Below are 17,068 nucleotides of genomic sequence, written 5' to 3'. Positions count from 1 at the left end.
ATTGAAACTGCTGCCACTTTCACCACCATTCCTTCTGCTGACACATGCAAATATTGTGCTTTTCTCACAATCCCAAATTGTCTCCCATGCCTCCCAAAGGGCCTGCACTCAGCTGCCCTGTATGCAGCTGGCAAAGCCCACAGCAGTCCCTGACAACACCACTGATGTAGTTAAGCCTTACAAATACAAAAATCTGTGGGACACTGGAAATTAGTAATGTAGGGAGCAAAGTAAAATAACTGAATTATTTATCAAAATAAATCACTTAGGAGCTGCTGTACCAAATGGATTCTCCATTATAATGATTAATCAAGAAACTCTTCCAGAACTGGTACAATGTTTTCAGCACTGAGTTGTAGAATTTAGGTCCAGCATTCCCCAGGATACACAAGACCTTGGCTGTAGAATTACAATACCTTACTGTTAGAATGCCTTGTGCCCTAACAAAAAATTTCCCCTCTCCCAACTCTTGGGCCGGTTGGTTACTGCTCTGCGCTGCAGAAGTGGTTGCATTTCAATATTTCTGAATGTCAGTGCAGTCACTAAACTTCTTTGAGATCATTTCTGATGAGAATTTAATTTCACCCAGGAAAGCATAGGCCTCTGTCCCTTGAACTAAAGGAGTAACTCCAGTCGGTAGCAGCAGTAGGTTCTATCCTCTTGTGTGGACCAGCCAGTAGAGGAAGACACACAGTGAGCTAGTGAGCTGCATAAGGTCACCAGTGTTGAGAAACCCTACTCTTTACCCTCAATCCTAAATACCTGCTATTTCCCTTGGTGTTGGACTAAATCACATTGTGATCATATTGATCTACTGTGATTGAAAGTTGTCACTCTCTGCAACCTGTTTGGAGGCTCACATGGGACAACTCAGTAGGGGTCAGTCCAGTTCCCACTGGAGATGGATCTGCATCACCGCACTAGCACAGTTAGCGCCAGGTGGCCATCTTGCCAGAGAAACCCAGGACTGTGTGGGCAATAGAGAATGAATCCCTCATGGCACCTGGGAAGGAGATGCATAGGCAAGCTTCCTCAGTTGCTGTTTGTGCTCTTTGGAGAGAGGATGTTACTTTCCAGAGAGATCAGGCTATTATTCTTCAATCAGCACACAATTCATTTGACTTTATTAGTTTAAAGATAACATGCCCCACGCCCTGGACCCAAAATTGGCTCATTAGCCATAGAATGTTCCACCCATCTGATATGGGGTGGAAGTGACTCATGGGACATGGGGCTGACCAGCCAGCACCAAGCCCTAATTTAGTCTGCTCTGTCACTGGTGGCACTGATTCATGAACCTGAGGTAACACGGAAAGAGCTGAGCTGCACCTACCCTGTCTCAGATGTGCTGACGGGATGGTCCAGTTTGTGTTAAGAGGAGGATTTACTGCCATCTTGTGTTTCTGGATAATATGGCATCGTATTTCACGCTAAGTGAAGATTTGCTCCCCGCAGGGAGGCCTGAGCTTGTGTAAACAGTTATTTGAGCGTCTGTTCCATCGCCTCCCTCTCCAGCTAGACAGTCTCATTATTCATTAACCATTTTCCATCTTGAGATGTCTGTGTTAGGAAGTGAACTGCCTCTGTGCATAGTGCTAGCAGAGACATGCTGGCCTGCCACTCGGCAGTAGCCGTAGAGCAGCCATAGATCTCAACGCACTTCATAAAAGGGACTGAGCATTACTGGTGCTGTGAAACCCTAGTAACTCAATCGTGCCTTTTGGCTTTGGGAGAAGGGATGGGGAGCCTCAAGTCTTGGGGGGGGGGCATCCCCTGGCCATCCTGCCTAAGGGCCTCCCATTGTATCTATGTAAGAGCTCAGCAGAATAGAGTTGCATTAAGTGGTGTCCTGGGCTGTTTACTGTGATCCCTTTGCTGTTGCAGAAACACTTGTTGCCCCTTCCCCTTCCTTTCCTGATCTAGCTTCTCTGGAGGGCACAGGGAGATGAGCCTTGAGCAACAGGAGACCATTTCCTTTTGAGAGGGATCCGTTCTGTAGGGAGCAGTGTTTGCCCAGAGGTAAGAGCCACGGGTCAGAGTCAGGGCTCATGGGTCCTATTCCTAGCTCTTCCAGTTCTGTCACTTCCATTGTGTCACCTTAGGTAAATCACGTAACCACCATGCCTCATTTTCCACCAAATGAGAGGCTACTGGCTTACTGCCTTTGAGATCTTGGATGAAGGCTCCTTGAGATACAGCAGGGCTCATCACTGTATAGAAGAGCTGATTGGTTTATGTTTACTGCAGTGACACGCTCTCCTCTTGCATACTGTGGAAGTATAACAGAAAATCGCATTTCTCCTGCCCTTTCAGGCTCTCCCAGCATGTCCCATCCAGGCCACATGCGAAGCTGCCTCCAAGGAGGAGAACAAAGAGAAGAACAGATATGTCAACATTTTGCCCTGTATGTATTTGCTCCCAGTGCAGTTCCGTTGAGGCTTGGGGAGTGACGGGGGGCACAACCAATCACTGCTGCTGTTGGTCTGTTTCTCCATTTGGTATGGCTAGTATGGATGGAAGTGGGGAGTGTAACAGGCTTGCTGGAGAGATGAGGTTGGTTCCCACCTCTATGCAGGCTGCTTCGTCTCATCTACCTGTAGATAACATATAGTAAAAAGAGCTCCCTGCAGCTGTAGCCCAAGTGGGAAAGGATCAGGCCAGTTTCTATTGGACATGTGTCCCTGCTGGTTTTAGGACCCCTCGTGGCCAGGATTGAATTGGCCCTGGAGAGTGAACTCCCCTCTCATTCCTACAGCTTGTCTAGACTTGGATTTAAAGTGTCGTCTTTGCACTTCTTAGCTAACGTATTTGAAAAGTCTTCCAGAGACAAGGCCTGCTTACACATGCTACACTGGCCAGTTTTAGCCTGGAAGAATGCAGGCGTACATTATGGTACATCATAGGCAGTAGCTAGAGCACAGGTGGTGGTTGGAGGGTGGGGAACATACCAAATTAAATGGAGAGAAGAAGAGCAAGGGCCAAGAACTCTGCTGCTGGAATGTAACAGGAGATAGACAATGTGTTTGCATGGTCACGAGTTGGATGAGTCCTGGGTGTGGGACCCTTTTGCATGTATGCGCTTTGCAGAAGGAAGCCTTTCCTATGCAAAATTTCACTTCTCTAGACTTAAGCATGTGATGACTTCAATGCATAAAATTTTCTACTTATGCAGTGAAGTGAAACCTTGGGAACTGATCCAGCCCCCGGCTTCCTCTGCCCAAGGCCCCAGTCAGATAATCAGAAGTTCATTAACATCTGTTTCATTTTTAATGCATAGTTTTGATTTTTCTCCAGATGATCATTCCAGGGTTCATCTGACTCCCGTTGAAGGTGTCCCGGATTCAGATTACATTAACGCCTCCTTCATTAATGTAAGTTCCTTCATGGACTTTGTTACCGATTTGGTTTGAAGAATAAATATCAACCTGATGTGCCTGGTCGTATGGTGGCCCGTTTCACATGGAGTGAGGCTAGCCATTACACATGTGCCTTACACGGAACGTGGTTATAGTCAGGAAATGAACTGCTAAGGAATGGCCACTTGATACTCCCCCTCTCTCTTTCTCACGTCTGCTTAGTTCATTGGCCAAGCATTCTGTTGTCAATGCTGTAGTGTCAATATAGCGTTGGAAAAGGGAGTTTCATACAGCCAAAGGGAATGTGGTCTTGGATCGAGGGGCCAAGAGCCAACATCTCTGTTGCTTGTTCTACCACCGATCTGTTGTGTACCTTGGCCATATCTCTTTGTGCCTGTTTCCCCATCCATCAAGTAGATAATACCTTACTCGCTGGAATGTTGTGGAACTTAGCTTTCATTTTTAGGAGCAGCTTTGTGGTCATCTCTGGTTGAAAGACAAAGTTTAAGTGTAGGTGATTAACCATTGGAACAAACCCCTTGGGATAGTTTTGGATTATGGTACATCATAGGCAGAGGTCTTTTGATGTCTTCAAATCAAGACTGGATACCGTTCTGGAAGATATATCCGTAACCAATTACTGGGTTCACTGCAGAGGTAATTGTGTAGTTCTCTGGTCAGTGTTATCACAGGAAGTCAGACTAGATGATCTAATAGTCCCATCCAGCCTTGTAAATCTATAAATTACTGAGGACCCAGTCTTGCAATTCCTTCATGATCAGAGCTCCCTTTGTAGTTAGTGGAAGCCATGCAGCCAAAGGGCTTGCAAGACTGGAAACAAAGTGCATGAAAAAACAACCAGCTGGCCAGCTAAATTCTGCTTACAGCCCCTTTAGATCTGTTCTTCTCCGATTGGAGTCTGTGAGAGATTTGCTCCTGACTCGGATGGGATAGGGGGATTGTGGCTTTTGCTAATGAAACACAGTGAAGTGCATAGAAAAAATGTAGCTTGCTTGATTTTTAGATGCCAGATTGAGTTTGCAGCCCCATTACCTTGACAAATGTCTACATCGATGCATGAAATGTGTCCTGTTTTGTGGAAGGTCATTAAGTAAGCAGTTAATCCAGAGTCCTGTTTATAGACATATTCCCAGAGCACAGTGTCCCTTTAAATAAACAATAAAGCATAATCATTGCACAGATGATCTTGTGGGTAGGACACTAAGCATGGGACTCAGGAGATTTGGGTTCAGTTGATGACTGCCACTGATTTCCTGTGTGACCTTGGGCAAGTCATTTTTATCAGTGCCTCAGTTTCTCATCTCTATAATGAAGATAACAATACTTTATTTTCTTCCACTGTTTGTCTACTTAGATGGTAGACTTTTCAGGGAGCGGACTGTTTTACAATGTATATGTACGGCACTTAGCACACAGAGCCCCTAATCAGTTGGGAACTATTGATGCAAAGGTAATGCAGATATTAATTGTCACGATAATTACTATTAAAAGTAGCAATGTGTATTCCATGCATTTTAAAAGGAGTACTAATGCACCCAAAGAGAAGCAAGGTGATGCAGGAATGCAGTTCAAAACATGAAATCCATTTTATTCTCTCCAAAATACAAATTGGCATCATGAAGAAAAGCAAGACCCCTTTAAACACTCCAGCCAGGAGTCTGTAGAGTCTGTGTTGACTTGTGTGGGCACTGATAGCGCTCAGCCTGCGGTGCCTGAGCTCTGCTATAAGGTTATCACACATCACTATGCCTGTGTTTTGGAGGCAATACCTAATTTCAGGCCCTTCGATGGGCAAATACAGTGAATCCCCAGATCATACAAGGCCAGACAATACTTTCTCCAGGAAGGGGACCTTTGGATCATGGTCCTTGTCTCATTCAGGCACCATTTCTCCCGCCAAGCCTGCTCTGCACAGTGCTGGGCCTGTGCTGGTGAGTTTGGGGGTTAGACTGGTTGTTGGGAACAGTGGGCAGGTCAGCAGTGGAGTACAAGAATGTCAGCTCAGTTTATTAACCATCTGGCAACAAGTCATGACTCTTGGCCTCCTGTACACTCTGCTGTGCTGTCCTGCATTCTTAGCATGTCTGCTTAGGTATGAGGTCAGGGTTCCACATAGGGATTTGAACGGTTAACTGGTAATCATCACTCTAAGCGGGTAATACTTACCGATTCCGGTTAACTGGTAACCAGAGAAGAGTGGAGCAACTCCCTGCCTGCTGCAGACAGGGGGCTTGCTGCGGACAGGGGCTGCTCTCGTCCAGAACAGCCCCTGTCCGCTACAGGCAGGGGCTTCTCTGGTAGGGGTTGGAAGCTGGCAGCCAGCTCCAGCGCAGGGCTGGGGGCATGAGCCCCATGGGCTAAGGGCTGCTCCATCAGAGTGGAGCAGTCCTCACCTCGGATCCTGCTTTAGTCGGTTAACTGGTTAAATGTTAGGTTGGTTAACCTAAGGCTATAGTCAGTTAATCTAACTTTTTGCCAGTTGGCTGATTAACTGGGATTTTACATCCCTAATTCCAGAAGCCACATTCTACCTTTTCTGCTAGAAGCGTGCTCTGCCACAGGCTGCTAGAACTCAGTGCTTCCTGCGCTCACCCATTCCACGTTTAAGCTAAGCACTGGCGGAATAGTGTATAATATTTGTAATGCCACTTGTCATCCCAAAGATTCGCAATGTATTTTGCAGTTTTAGGAGAGGTTAGATTAGAGTAAAAAGAGTTACAAAAGTGACGTGGGGCCCTTCAAGACGAAAGTTGCTGTATTATAAAAATAGACCACTCCACCCTCCATGTAATTGCAGCCATCTCTGGGCTGCAACACAGAAACCACTTTTTAACATTTTACAGCTGGGTGAGAAGCAAATGAAGAACACCGTATCCAACAGGAACTGCATTGCGGTTGCGGCTAATGGGGAAAGATTCCTTTCAGCTCTGAGAACTAGGATTAACATGCTTCAGGGGGGAGCTGAGTTAGTTTGTACAGAATAAACTTAAAAAAAAGTGGGCTGTGCTCACGAAAGCTCATGGTACCATCTCCATGTTTTGCTAGTCTTTAAAGCGCTACCAGACCATTTGTTGTTTAAGTTTAGGATTAACAAGTGACTCTGCAGCCCTAATACAAGGTTCCTCTTATGTGGATGCTACCAAGCTGCTAGAAGTTGAGAGAGCGATGTTATGTGGTCTTCAAATGGGAATGCTTGTGTGCTTGCAGATGTGAACGTGTGGCATAATGCTCCGGAGGGTGGGGGGGAGAGGTGCAGCCAGCTTTGTCTTGGAGAAAGGCTGCTCTTTCATTATGATGTTCCTTTTTCTTTTTGTGTCTCTGCAGGGATACCAAGATAAAAACAAGTTTATTGCTGCACAAGGTAAAATCTCAAGGCTATTCTGGTTACTATGTCAAGACAGTATCACTGTGGTAGGGGGTGATTCTTCCCTGATCTTTGAAACTGTGGCATTGGACTAGTGGCTCAACTGCTCTGGTGCATTCAGGTCAAAATCCAGGAGTCTGAGTTGGAAATGTAGGAAACACCACAGTGTGGACAGATTGTAGGTCTGTGCCATGCCCACATGCAAGTTCAGTGCTAATCTGAGTTTGGGGGACCATCCCATCCATAGGACAGTTGGGGTGGCTGCCGCAAGGCCCCCCGAAGTGCAGGGCCTGGGGCAGCCACACCAAACCATCCTATGGACAGGACGGCTTTGCGCACACTTCTCCTGGACCACAGGGATGTGCCACAGGGCACAGAGCTAGCAGCTGGAAGCCACTCTAGCCCCACTATGCTATCGGTGGTGGCACTGAGGGCCCCTGGGATTTGTTTAAATCTCCTGGGAGTGGTAGGTTGGACCAGGGGATGCACAAGGGGAGTGTGGGCTGGCTGGCAGGCAGGGCTGGGAGATGTGTGGAGGGGGAGCACAGAGTCCCCACCCATCCCCAGAGTCTGGCCACAGAGGGGTGCTGGCCCAGTAGGAGGATTTGAAGACTGGCACTGTGGCCGAAAGGTAAATGAGTTTGAGACCCCTGCGCTAGAAGATGGGCCTGGCATTCAGCCAGGCCACCATTGGTGAAGGCAAAGCCTGTTCCATGTGTTGCTCAGCCCAGACATAACCTGGGGTTTGAGTCAGGATGTTTAGTTATAGTTCATCAGCTTGTCTGGTGGGTGGTCAGTAACTACTCCTATGAGAGAACCCTGCAAATCCATGAGTGTCTACTTCTGTGCACCATTTGTGCAGACTGGATGCAGATACAACTTTTGTATCCATGTAGGACTCTACTCGTGAGTACAGGGTGTCCCCGCTATAAGTCACCCTGGTATGCATCCGTTCCACTTGTAGGAACTGCTGTGTTGTAAGTCCTCCCATTCCCTGCTCTTAAGTTGTGCCCCCCCCCCCAAAAAAAAAACAATTTGCACAAATGGAAGTCAGCTGCGGGAAAAAAATTCCCCACTGTTTCGCTATAAGTCCAAGATTTTTGGAACGTCTCTTAGACTTATAGCAAGGATGGCCTGTACCATGTTTAAGGAAGATCTTGCCGTTAAAGCACAGCAGTCAGGACTCCTAAGTTTTCTTACTGGTCATAAAATGTGTCCAGTCCCTTTTAAATATACAGTTATAGTATTAGAGGACTCTGAGAGCCCTTTGCTGCCACTTTGTGGCAAAACATGGAAACCCTATTTTATTACTGCACTGTCATTAACAACTCTGTACGCGCCCCTCCCTGCTGGTTTTTACTAGGAGAAGATCCATCTGGGTGACGTGCCCTTCCAGTGTACAATACCTGTGTTTGGGTTTTGTCTTTTTAGGACCAAAAGAAGAAACAGTAAATGATTTCTGGAGAATGATTTGGGAGCAGAACACAGCGACAATTGTCATGGTGACCAACCTGAAAGAGAGAAAAGAGGTGACTGTCAGGGAATACTGCCCTCGTGGACACTTTCGTCTGCTGTGGTGATGAATGGAGACATAGGGAACGGCTGGGCCTGCCACACCCTGGACAAATACATGCAAGCTAGGCAGCTAGGCAAGCAGTTCTGTCACTTTTACGTACCCATGGAACAAAGTCCCTAGAAGGGCTGTCCATGAGACTGAACATGGGACTTCTGAATCTAAAAGCATAAATCTCTGCCTGCACTGACAGCTCCCACTTGCTAGCCTGCAGGCAGTAGTAAACTTGAACACTTTATATCTGACCAGCCACTAGAAAGGGACAAAGAGCTGCACGTTAGCCATGTGTTGGGGTCTGCAGGTGTAATTGATACATGAGCTTCTGCACATTTCCCCATAGCACCCCTACCCTTAACAGATATGACAAACATACACTCCACACACAAGGAAGCAAATGGTCAGGGCCGAATCTGCTCCCCTTGACACTTGGCCAAACTCCCCTTGTCTTCAACGGGAACCAGGATAGAGGACCAGGTCTTCAGCTGGTGTAAAACAGCATAACCCATAGAGCGCTGCTAGGCTCTGAGGAATTGGTCCAAGATGGCAATTCCTATGTACTTGTACTAGCTCATCCTTGGGTCTTTAGATACTGGGCTTTCATAGATTATAAGCCCAGAAGGGACCACTGTGATCTTCTAGTTTGCCCTATTGCATAACAGAGACCAGAGACGTTCCCTGAAATAATGCCTTGCCTTGCCTATCTGTCATTTCTTTCCAGTGCAAATGTGCTCAGTACTGGCCAGACCAGGGCTGCTGGACTTACGGAAACATCCGGGTATCTGTGGAGGATGTGACAGTCTTGGTTGACTACACAGTGCGAAAGTTCTGCATTCAACAGGTACCATGGTTCAGTTACATCCCTTCACTCCGCTCACCATTTTCCATCACAGAAAGCAGGCGAGAACTAGGGTGCTCCTGCCTGTAGCAAGGATTGTTTGAATTGCTACAGACCTCAACTTTCACAATGCCTCCTAGGGGCATGTTCTTGCTAGGGATCAGTAGATAGGGATGGTTTGCGTGCCCATTTGAAGGACGCAGTCATGATAAAAAAAAATATATACTTTTTAAAAATAGCTCTTCTTGTGTTACTAATTGCACCCTGAGTTTTGAGAGTGAAATAACTAGAGTCCTCTCTTTGTTTTCACCAGAGCTTTTTGCACTTAAATCAGCTTAGTTATTTAAGACCAACTGCTCAGATGCCGTAGATCTGTATCGCTCTGTTGGCAACATTGGAGATTTACTGATTTACAACAGCTGAGTATCTGAGGATGGACCAGTTTTGCTTTAATACTTTAGCATACACAGTTCTACATGTGCAGGTAGCACAGTTGCATGTGGAAATGGGGCAGATAGAGTTGGGAATTGATCTTTGATCTCCTGAGTCCCAGACCTTTAATAATTTTTGTTGCTCTTCTCTGGACTTTCTCCAGTTCACTTTTTTCCTGAAATGTGACACTCAGAACTGGACACAATACTTCAGTTGAGGCTTAATCAAGCACAGAGTAAAGCAGAAGAATTACTTTTCCTGTCTTGTTTATGATATTGCAGCTAATATGTCCCAGATTGCTGTTGCAGAAGTGTTACACCATTCACTCATATTTAGCTTGTGGTCCACTATGACCCTTAGATCCCTTTCTATAGTACTCCTTCCTAGACAGTCACTTCCCATTCAGTATGTGTGAAATTGATTGTTCCTTCCTAAGTGGAGCACTTTGCATTTGTCCTTATTAAACTTCATCCTGTTTACCTCAGACCATTTCTCCAGTTTGTCCAGATCATTTTGAATTTTAATCCTATGCTACAAAGCATCCCTCCCAGCTTAATATTGTCCGCAGACTTTATCAATGTACTCTATAGGCCATTGTCTAAATCATTGATAAAGATATTGAACAGAAACGAACCCAGAACTGATCTCTGCGGAGCCCCACTCGTCGTGCCCTTCAAGCATAACTGTGAACCATTGATAACTGATTTCTGTGAATGGTTTTCCAACCAATTTTGCACCCACCTTGTAGCTTCATCTAGGTTGCATTTCCCTAGTTTGTTTATGAGGAGGTCATGCGCGACAATATCGAAAGCTTTACTAAAGTCAAGATCTACTACGTCTACTGCTTCCCCCTTATCCTCAAGGATTGTTACCCTGACAAAGAAAGTGATCAGGTTGGTTTGACAGGTCCATGCAGATTGTTACTTATCACCTTATTTTAGATGTTTCCAAATTGATTGCTTATGTGCTTCATTATATTTCCAGATACAGAAGTTAAGCTGACTGGTTGTAATTCTCTAGGTTGTATTATTTTTCTTTTTATAGATAGGCACTATATTTTCCAGTCTTGGAATTTCTGCCGTCTTCTGTGACTTTTCAGAAATAATTGCTACTGGCTCAATTATCTCCTCGGTCAGGTTCTTGAATATTCTAGGATGGATTTCCTTATGCTCTGGTTACTTGAAAGCATCTAATTTGTCTAAGTAATTTTTAACTTGTTCTTTCCTTATTTTAGCCTCTGATCCTCCCTCACTATCACTGGTATTCAATATGTTAACATCCAATCGCCACCAAACCTCTTGGTGAAAACTAAAACAAAGAAGTCATTAAGCACGTTTCTCATTTCCACATTTTCTGTTATTGTTTTTCTCCCTCATTGAGTAATGGGCCTACCTGGTCCTTGGTAGTCCTCTTCTTGCTTAATGTATTTGCAGAATGTTTACATGTTGTTTTTTGTTCCTAGCTACTTTGATTTCATCTTATGCCTTGGCCTTTCTGATTTTGTTATTTGTTTACATTCATTCTTTGAAGTTTGATCTGGTTTCCACTTTTTGGAATGCTGAGTCACTTTATGCCTTCAGGTTATGTAAAAGTGAAATGTGGTTTTGACCTCATTTGATTCAGCTTGAAATGCATACTGAAATCCCTGGGGTAGGAATCAAGTAGCCATCAGGATTCCTGGCCACCCCAAAAATTGGCTTCTGAGTTTGGAGTCCCCCTCACCACTGTATTTATTGAGAGTGACAACTATCGTGCAATTGCAGGATCCAGAAAGCCTTAGAGGAGTTGGGGGCCCATCTAGTTTCTGTCCCCTCCCTCAGTAAACCCCAGGAGACACTGCCTCAGCTTGTGGAGGTTGGCCTAGCTCCATTGACATCAGTGTGTCCTAGAACTTTAGAAACACTGAGGTGTAAGGTAAGCAGCCTTTAGAACCAGCTCTGAACCCCCAAATCAGCTCTCGCCCCCTCCCCCCAAACTGGAAGCTCCTCTCTGTTCCTGGGGAAAGGTAAAGAAGCTGAGTATCTGATAGTAACCATGGCGTGTGCTTCCCCCCGCAGGTAGGTGATGTCACAAACAAAAAGCCTCAGCGCTTGGTGACCCAGTTCCACTTCACCAGCTGGCCTGACTTTGGAGTCCCCTTCACCCCCATCGGGATGCTGAAGTTCCTAAAGAAGGTGAAGACATGCAACCCCCAGTATGCAGGGGCAATCGTCGTACACTGCAGGTGAGTCCAGAGCCACATCTCCCAGAGAACACCTCCCTCCCCCACATGTCTCTGCCTGGCTGCTCTTGGGGACTCCCCGGAAAACCTGTTCTATCTCCTGCAGAAGGTGGCAAAGCTGGTCCTGGCCACCTGATGCTGGATTCACCATACAAGTGCAAGCAACAGCCATAGTCACACGCAAATCACATGCATGGGGAGCTGGGCCGAGAGCCCTGCCCATTCACTTCCTAAACACAGGCCTCATGTGAGCAACGAAAATTGCCTGTGGCTAGCAAGAGTAGTAGTAACAGCTCAGCTGGCTGCTCTCTGGAGACAGCAGGCTAGAATATCCCAGCCTCCTGCTTTTGAGATTTGCTCTTTAACCCTTGGTGGCATGGATCCCAGACACAGCAATGAGCTCCATGCTTTCTCTGTACCCGGACTAACAAGCTGCAGAGCTTGCCTGGGGTAATGTCCCCTGTATTTGATATACAGCATGCCTCCTCTTCCTCCTCCCTCCCAAGTTCCAGAGCACTGCAAGGGAGGGGAAGCCAGCTGGGCACAGCTCACCACCTTGATTTGCTCAGAGTCATGATGGTAAATGAATGGCAGAGCCAGCAGTTGGCTCTGGCCATGAGACAGTGCTGCCTGTAATGCTGTTCCCTTCTGTAGCTGCTTTCTTCCTTCACAAACTATAAGGACCTAGCAGAACTGCCATCTCTAGCAAGGAGAGCGGCAGCCAGCATAACAGGGTGGGCTAGAGAAGATTGGATTGAGGACGTTGGACAAATCCTTCTTGCAGCCCAAATGTTCATCAGCCCCCACGCCCCTGTAGTGCATGGCACTCAGTGCGTCTCCCTCAGGCTCCCAGACAGGGCTCAAGCTTGCAACTCCAAGGGGTCTGCATGAGTCAGAGCAGGTGCAAAGACCCACCCTGAGCCTCTTCAGCTCTAGATACGCTTCCACCGAGTCACATGGGCTCACCCCTTACCCCCCCGTTGATACATTGAGAATTGAGCACTGAGAACAGGAGCCCAGACGTGGCCAGAGGCCGAGAGGAGCAACAGAGCTGGGCCCTGACCTGTCAAAGCGACTGGCTGCCATGGGCCCAGCCCTATAGAGGGGGAGGGCAGGCTAGAGGGAAAGTGGGTGCAGAAGGGCAAGCAGCACTTCAATACTCCTCCAGTCTGAACTGACTGCAGGGCTCCCTAGCTATGTCTACACTACTGGGTTATTTCAGAATAACAGGCTTGGTAGTGTGGACACTCGCCTTCTTGTTTTGAAATAAAAGGGAGTTATTTTGAAATAACTCCCCAGTGTAGGTGTAACCCACACACCTAGTGTGGTTACTGAGCAATGCAAGTGGTACCTAGACCACAGCAACAGTTAAGATCAAGAGACCTCTACAGCATGGGCAGGGGGCCAGCTGGCTTTTACCTCAAAGGGTAGAGGCTCCTATACTCAGCTCCAGAGGTCCCAGGTTCAAATCTGTCTGGTGGTGGTTACATAGACATGCCACCTGTGGCCTGCTCTGTGCTCCCATGTGCTCAGAGTCCCGTGGGGTGGGATTGTTGGAGTCTACAAATGTCTGTCTCAGCTGTGGCCTTTGCACCTGAGAATAACCCCTGTTGTAGCTGGGTATGAGCTGCTGCTGCCTCAGGTGAGGTGTGGTAGCCTCTAGTCTCTTTCTGTTGCTTTGCACAGCAGCTAACCTGCCCTGAGCAGTGGAAGGGGACCACACTCCAGTGCCAGCTGCACTGACCTCCTGCCCCCTCTGCTGTTTCAGTGCTGGAGTCGGACGCACAGGCACTTTTATTGTCATTGACGCCATGCTGGACATGATGCACGCAGAGAGGAAGGTGGACGTGTATGGTTTCGTGAGTCGGATCCGGGCTCAGCGCTGTCAAATGGTACAGACAGATGTAAGTCCGCTGCAATGGATGGATGTAGCTCTGTAACACTGGGCACTCACATACCACTTCCCACGCTCTGAGCACTCTGCAGACAGCAGCTTATCAATTTCAGCACCCTGGTGAGGTGGGTCCATCTCGCTCCTCCTGTAAAATAGAGGTACCGAGGCATAGGCAGATCAAGTGACTTGCCCAAGGGCACACAGCCAAGTAGGTGACAGAGACAGATGTACGAAGTTCCAGAACCTGCATTCATTCCTTCAGACCGTGGCACTTTCTAACTTCTACCTGTGACTGGAGGCTAGCTGATAACACTTCTCCATCTGTAGCAGCTGGGGAAACTTCCAGTCATTCTCCTCCCTTCACATGGACAAAATCTGTCCATGCCCCCTTCCATTACTACGCAGCCATGGCTTCCTCAGCAGGAGGCTGCTTCTCCCTTGCAGTCAGGCTGTGTTACTAGGACTGGGACATTACCTGCCCCTGTGCCCCTCCCCTCTTGAGTTTTTAGGGTGGGGGAAGGTGTGTGGGAAGATTTCTGGGGGCAGAGCCAACACTGGTGTGGAGCCTGCTGGGAGAAGCAACTGTCCTACAGTCTGGGTGGCCTCCTGAAGTGAGGAAGGGGGTGGAGTGGTACACTCTCCCTGCTCCCAGGAGGAGCTGGCATGAGCCACCTGGCATGGCTGCTTGGCTTCCCCCCCAGGGGACACACCGCACAGTTGGTTCATCACTGTTCTGTAGCAGCCTTCATGCAGGGATCCCCACGTCCACTGCAAACCTTAACTAAGCCTGTGTGTAGCAAGCAGGGGTCTCAATCTCCAGTTTACAGGCAGGGACTGTGAGGCACAGTGAGGGCAAGGTCAATGTTCTAAAAAGTAGCCTCTGGTTTGGAGTTCATCCGTGTCTGGGAGCCCAACCTGAACAGTCTTTAGCAGCAGCCATTTAAACAGAGCATGTGGTGTTCCCTCCTCTCGTTGGACAGGGGAAGTCCTGTTGCTCCAGCTCGCTGCATGTGAATAGCTAGCTGTGTTACACACCAGTGCTTCTCTCTGAGCCACTCTCCATTGTTCTGTGCATACCAGGTCTGCCTGGGTTCCCTCCGCCTGTTTCCTTCGGCTGTGAGCATCTTCTGATCTGCCAGCCCATGGCCCTGCTCTGTAGAAGGTCACTGAGAGCACATTACAAGAGTTTTGTCCTCTCCCAGATTGGACGGGAGGAAAGGGGGAAGTTCCCAATGATGTGAATGGAAAAAGATCAGGCTCCAAATGTGTCTGGTGTGGTCAGTGGTTGTGTGTTGTGGGTGACTGGGCTCTAGGCTTCCACCCTTCCTGTGCTCTATCCTAGAGCATGGTCAGCCGAAAAACAGGGAGTTGATTCAGGGCATGGTACGGAAGCTGCACCCTCGTACTGTATTGAACCCCTCCCTTCCTTTTCAGATGCAATATGTGTTTATCTACCAAGCACTTCTGGAGCACTATCTGTATGGAGACACAGAGCTGGAAGTGACCTCGCTAGAGACCCACCTCCAGAAAATCTACAACAAAGTGCCAGGGACCAGCAGCAACGGTCTGGAGGAGGAGTTCAAGGTAGCTGTGCCCAAGCCGTGCTGGCTCAGTGCCTTTGCAGAGAGAGACCAGGGCAGGTGACTCGTGAACCTGGCAGCCAATCCCCTCCTGAACCAGCAGGGTCTCCAGGGAGAGTAACAGCCAGGCTCCACAAGGCACTGATAGGCAGTGTCCTGCAGAGAGAGCAGCCTTCTGCTGCTTGCCTGGTCTGTTTGCTCCTTAAATATCTAATACAAGGGAGCCTTGCGCTCCCAAGGCCTTTCCCCAGAGGAACATTGCTCTGGAGTGTGTGTGGAGGAGCCAGTGCAGTTTCTCTGTAAATAACACCTGCAAGCCAGCTGGTCAGAGGGCTTGGAGGAGTCACGTAGGGCAGGCTAGCCCAAAGATGAGAGAAAGCAGCTGTCAGCAGAGAAGCACGGACCAGGGCTCCTGACAGGAGCAAGTTTTGCTTCAAATCCAAAACACTCCCTGATCCTTGGCCCGAGCTCCTTGTGCCCCCTGCCTTCCTACTGCTGAGTTCCAGATCAACAGCCAGGACCTGCCAGGAGACAGGGCTGAGAACACGGTAAAGCAGAGTGTGTTCTCTCTGTCTGGCCACATTTCTGGCCCCCATTACTGTGGTGTCTTGCAGAGATCAGCAATAGGGAACAGTTACTATCCCAGTCTGACAGATGGGCCACGGGAGCCCCCTAGAGACGAAGTGACTGGCCCAAGGCCACATTGGGAATCTTTGACAGAGCTAGGAATTGAGCCAAGCCTGCTGACCATCCCTGTGAGTCTGGAGGGGTAGGGAGGTTGTAGATCTGATAGCTTCATTGCACGTGAGGCGGCCCAGGCAATGGCATCATGCAAAGACCTACATCAGTGCTCATTAGTTAAGAGGGGAGGGATGGCCTAGCTCAGTGGTTTTCAAACTTAGGGTCGCGACCCAGGACTGGGCGGTGGAATGTCGGGCACTGGGTGGTGTTGTTGCAGGGGGATCAGGTGACCATTGGGGATGCTTAAGCAGCTCCCTGCCTGTGCTGCCCCCCAGAAGTGGCCGGCAACAGGCCCAGCTCCTAGGTACGATGGAGAGGGAGAGTGCACAGGGCCCCACACACTGCCCCTGCCCCAAGCACTAGCTCCACACTCCCATTGGCTGGGAACCTACTTCCAGCTCCTTCTGGGGGGCAGCCTGGTCTGCAGTGCCAGGAGCGGTAGGAAGCTGCCTTAGCCCCTCCCCTCCCCGCTGCACTGCGGACTGAGAGCCGCTCAAGGTAAGCCCCTCCTGCCCTAGCCCTGACCCCCCTCCCCCCAGCCAGATCCCCTCCAATGCCCTAAGCTCTCATCCTCAGCCCCACCCCGGAGACTACACTCTAGTCAAATTAGGTTGTCTTGTGGACATCGGCACTCTTCTTCAACTGGGTCCTGAGAGAAAAAGTTTGAAAACCGCTGGCTTGGAGTAACAGTGGTGGAAACATGAATTCCTTCTGCTGCAGCATATCCCAGCGGCTGGCACTGCTGGCTCACGGTGATTCATTCGGACTCAGCAATTGGCTTGATTGCAACAGAGCCTGAGCAGGCCCGGGGTGGTTGGCTTGGACTGTTGTGAGGCATTTTGAGGGTTGTGCTCTTGGCCTCTTTTGGTCACTTAAAATTGTGGGTTGATTTTATATTCCCCCTATGCAGAAACTAACTTCAATCAAAATCCAGAATGACAAGATGAGAACAGGCAACCTGCCGGCAAACATGAAGAAAAACAGGGTGCTTCAAATAATTCCATGTGAGTGTTTCTTCCATCCTGCCCAGGACAAAAACCCATTCAGGGGA

At 48.4% G+C, this 17,068-nt stretch overlaps 1 protein-coding gene across 5 annotated transcripts in view; it reads left to right on the top strand.

Moving 5' to 3' along the window:
* The window catches only part of PTPRA (protein tyrosine phosphatase receptor type A), a 246,022-nt gene that overhangs the window by 214,200 nt on the left and 14,754 nt on the right, over positions 1-17,068 (top strand). For all 5 annotated transcript variants that reach the window (XM_075930988.2, XM_075930990.2, XM_075930991.2 and 2 more), the window contains 9 exons: positions 2,314-2,404; positions 3,295-3,371; positions 6,702-6,738; positions 8,173-8,270; positions 9,033-9,152; positions 11,639-11,805; positions 13,571-13,706; positions 15,131-15,280; positions 16,928-17,021. In XM_075930988.2, the coding sequence (XP_075787103.2) occupies positions 2,314-2,404; positions 3,295-3,371; positions 6,702-6,738; positions 8,173-8,270; positions 9,033-9,152; positions 11,639-11,805; positions 13,571-13,706; positions 15,131-15,280; positions 16,928-17,021 (970 nt within the window). The remainder of the gene's footprint in view (positions 1-2,313; positions 2,405-3,294; positions 3,372-6,701; positions 6,739-8,172; positions 8,271-9,032; positions 9,153-11,638; positions 11,806-13,570; positions 13,707-15,130; positions 15,281-16,927; positions 17,022-17,068) is intronic.

The sequence above is a fragment of the Pelodiscus sinensis genome, chromosome 4 (assembly GCF_052426305.1).
Source record: "Pelodiscus sinensis isolate ZL-2025 chromosome 4, ASM5242630v1, whole genome shotgun sequence".
NCBI classification, from domain to species: domain Eukaryota; kingdom Metazoa; phylum Chordata; order Testudines; family Trionychidae; genus Pelodiscus; species Pelodiscus sinensis.
Note: the sequence above shows the minus strand (reverse complement) of the source record. Positions and strands in the feature narration are given on the sequence as shown.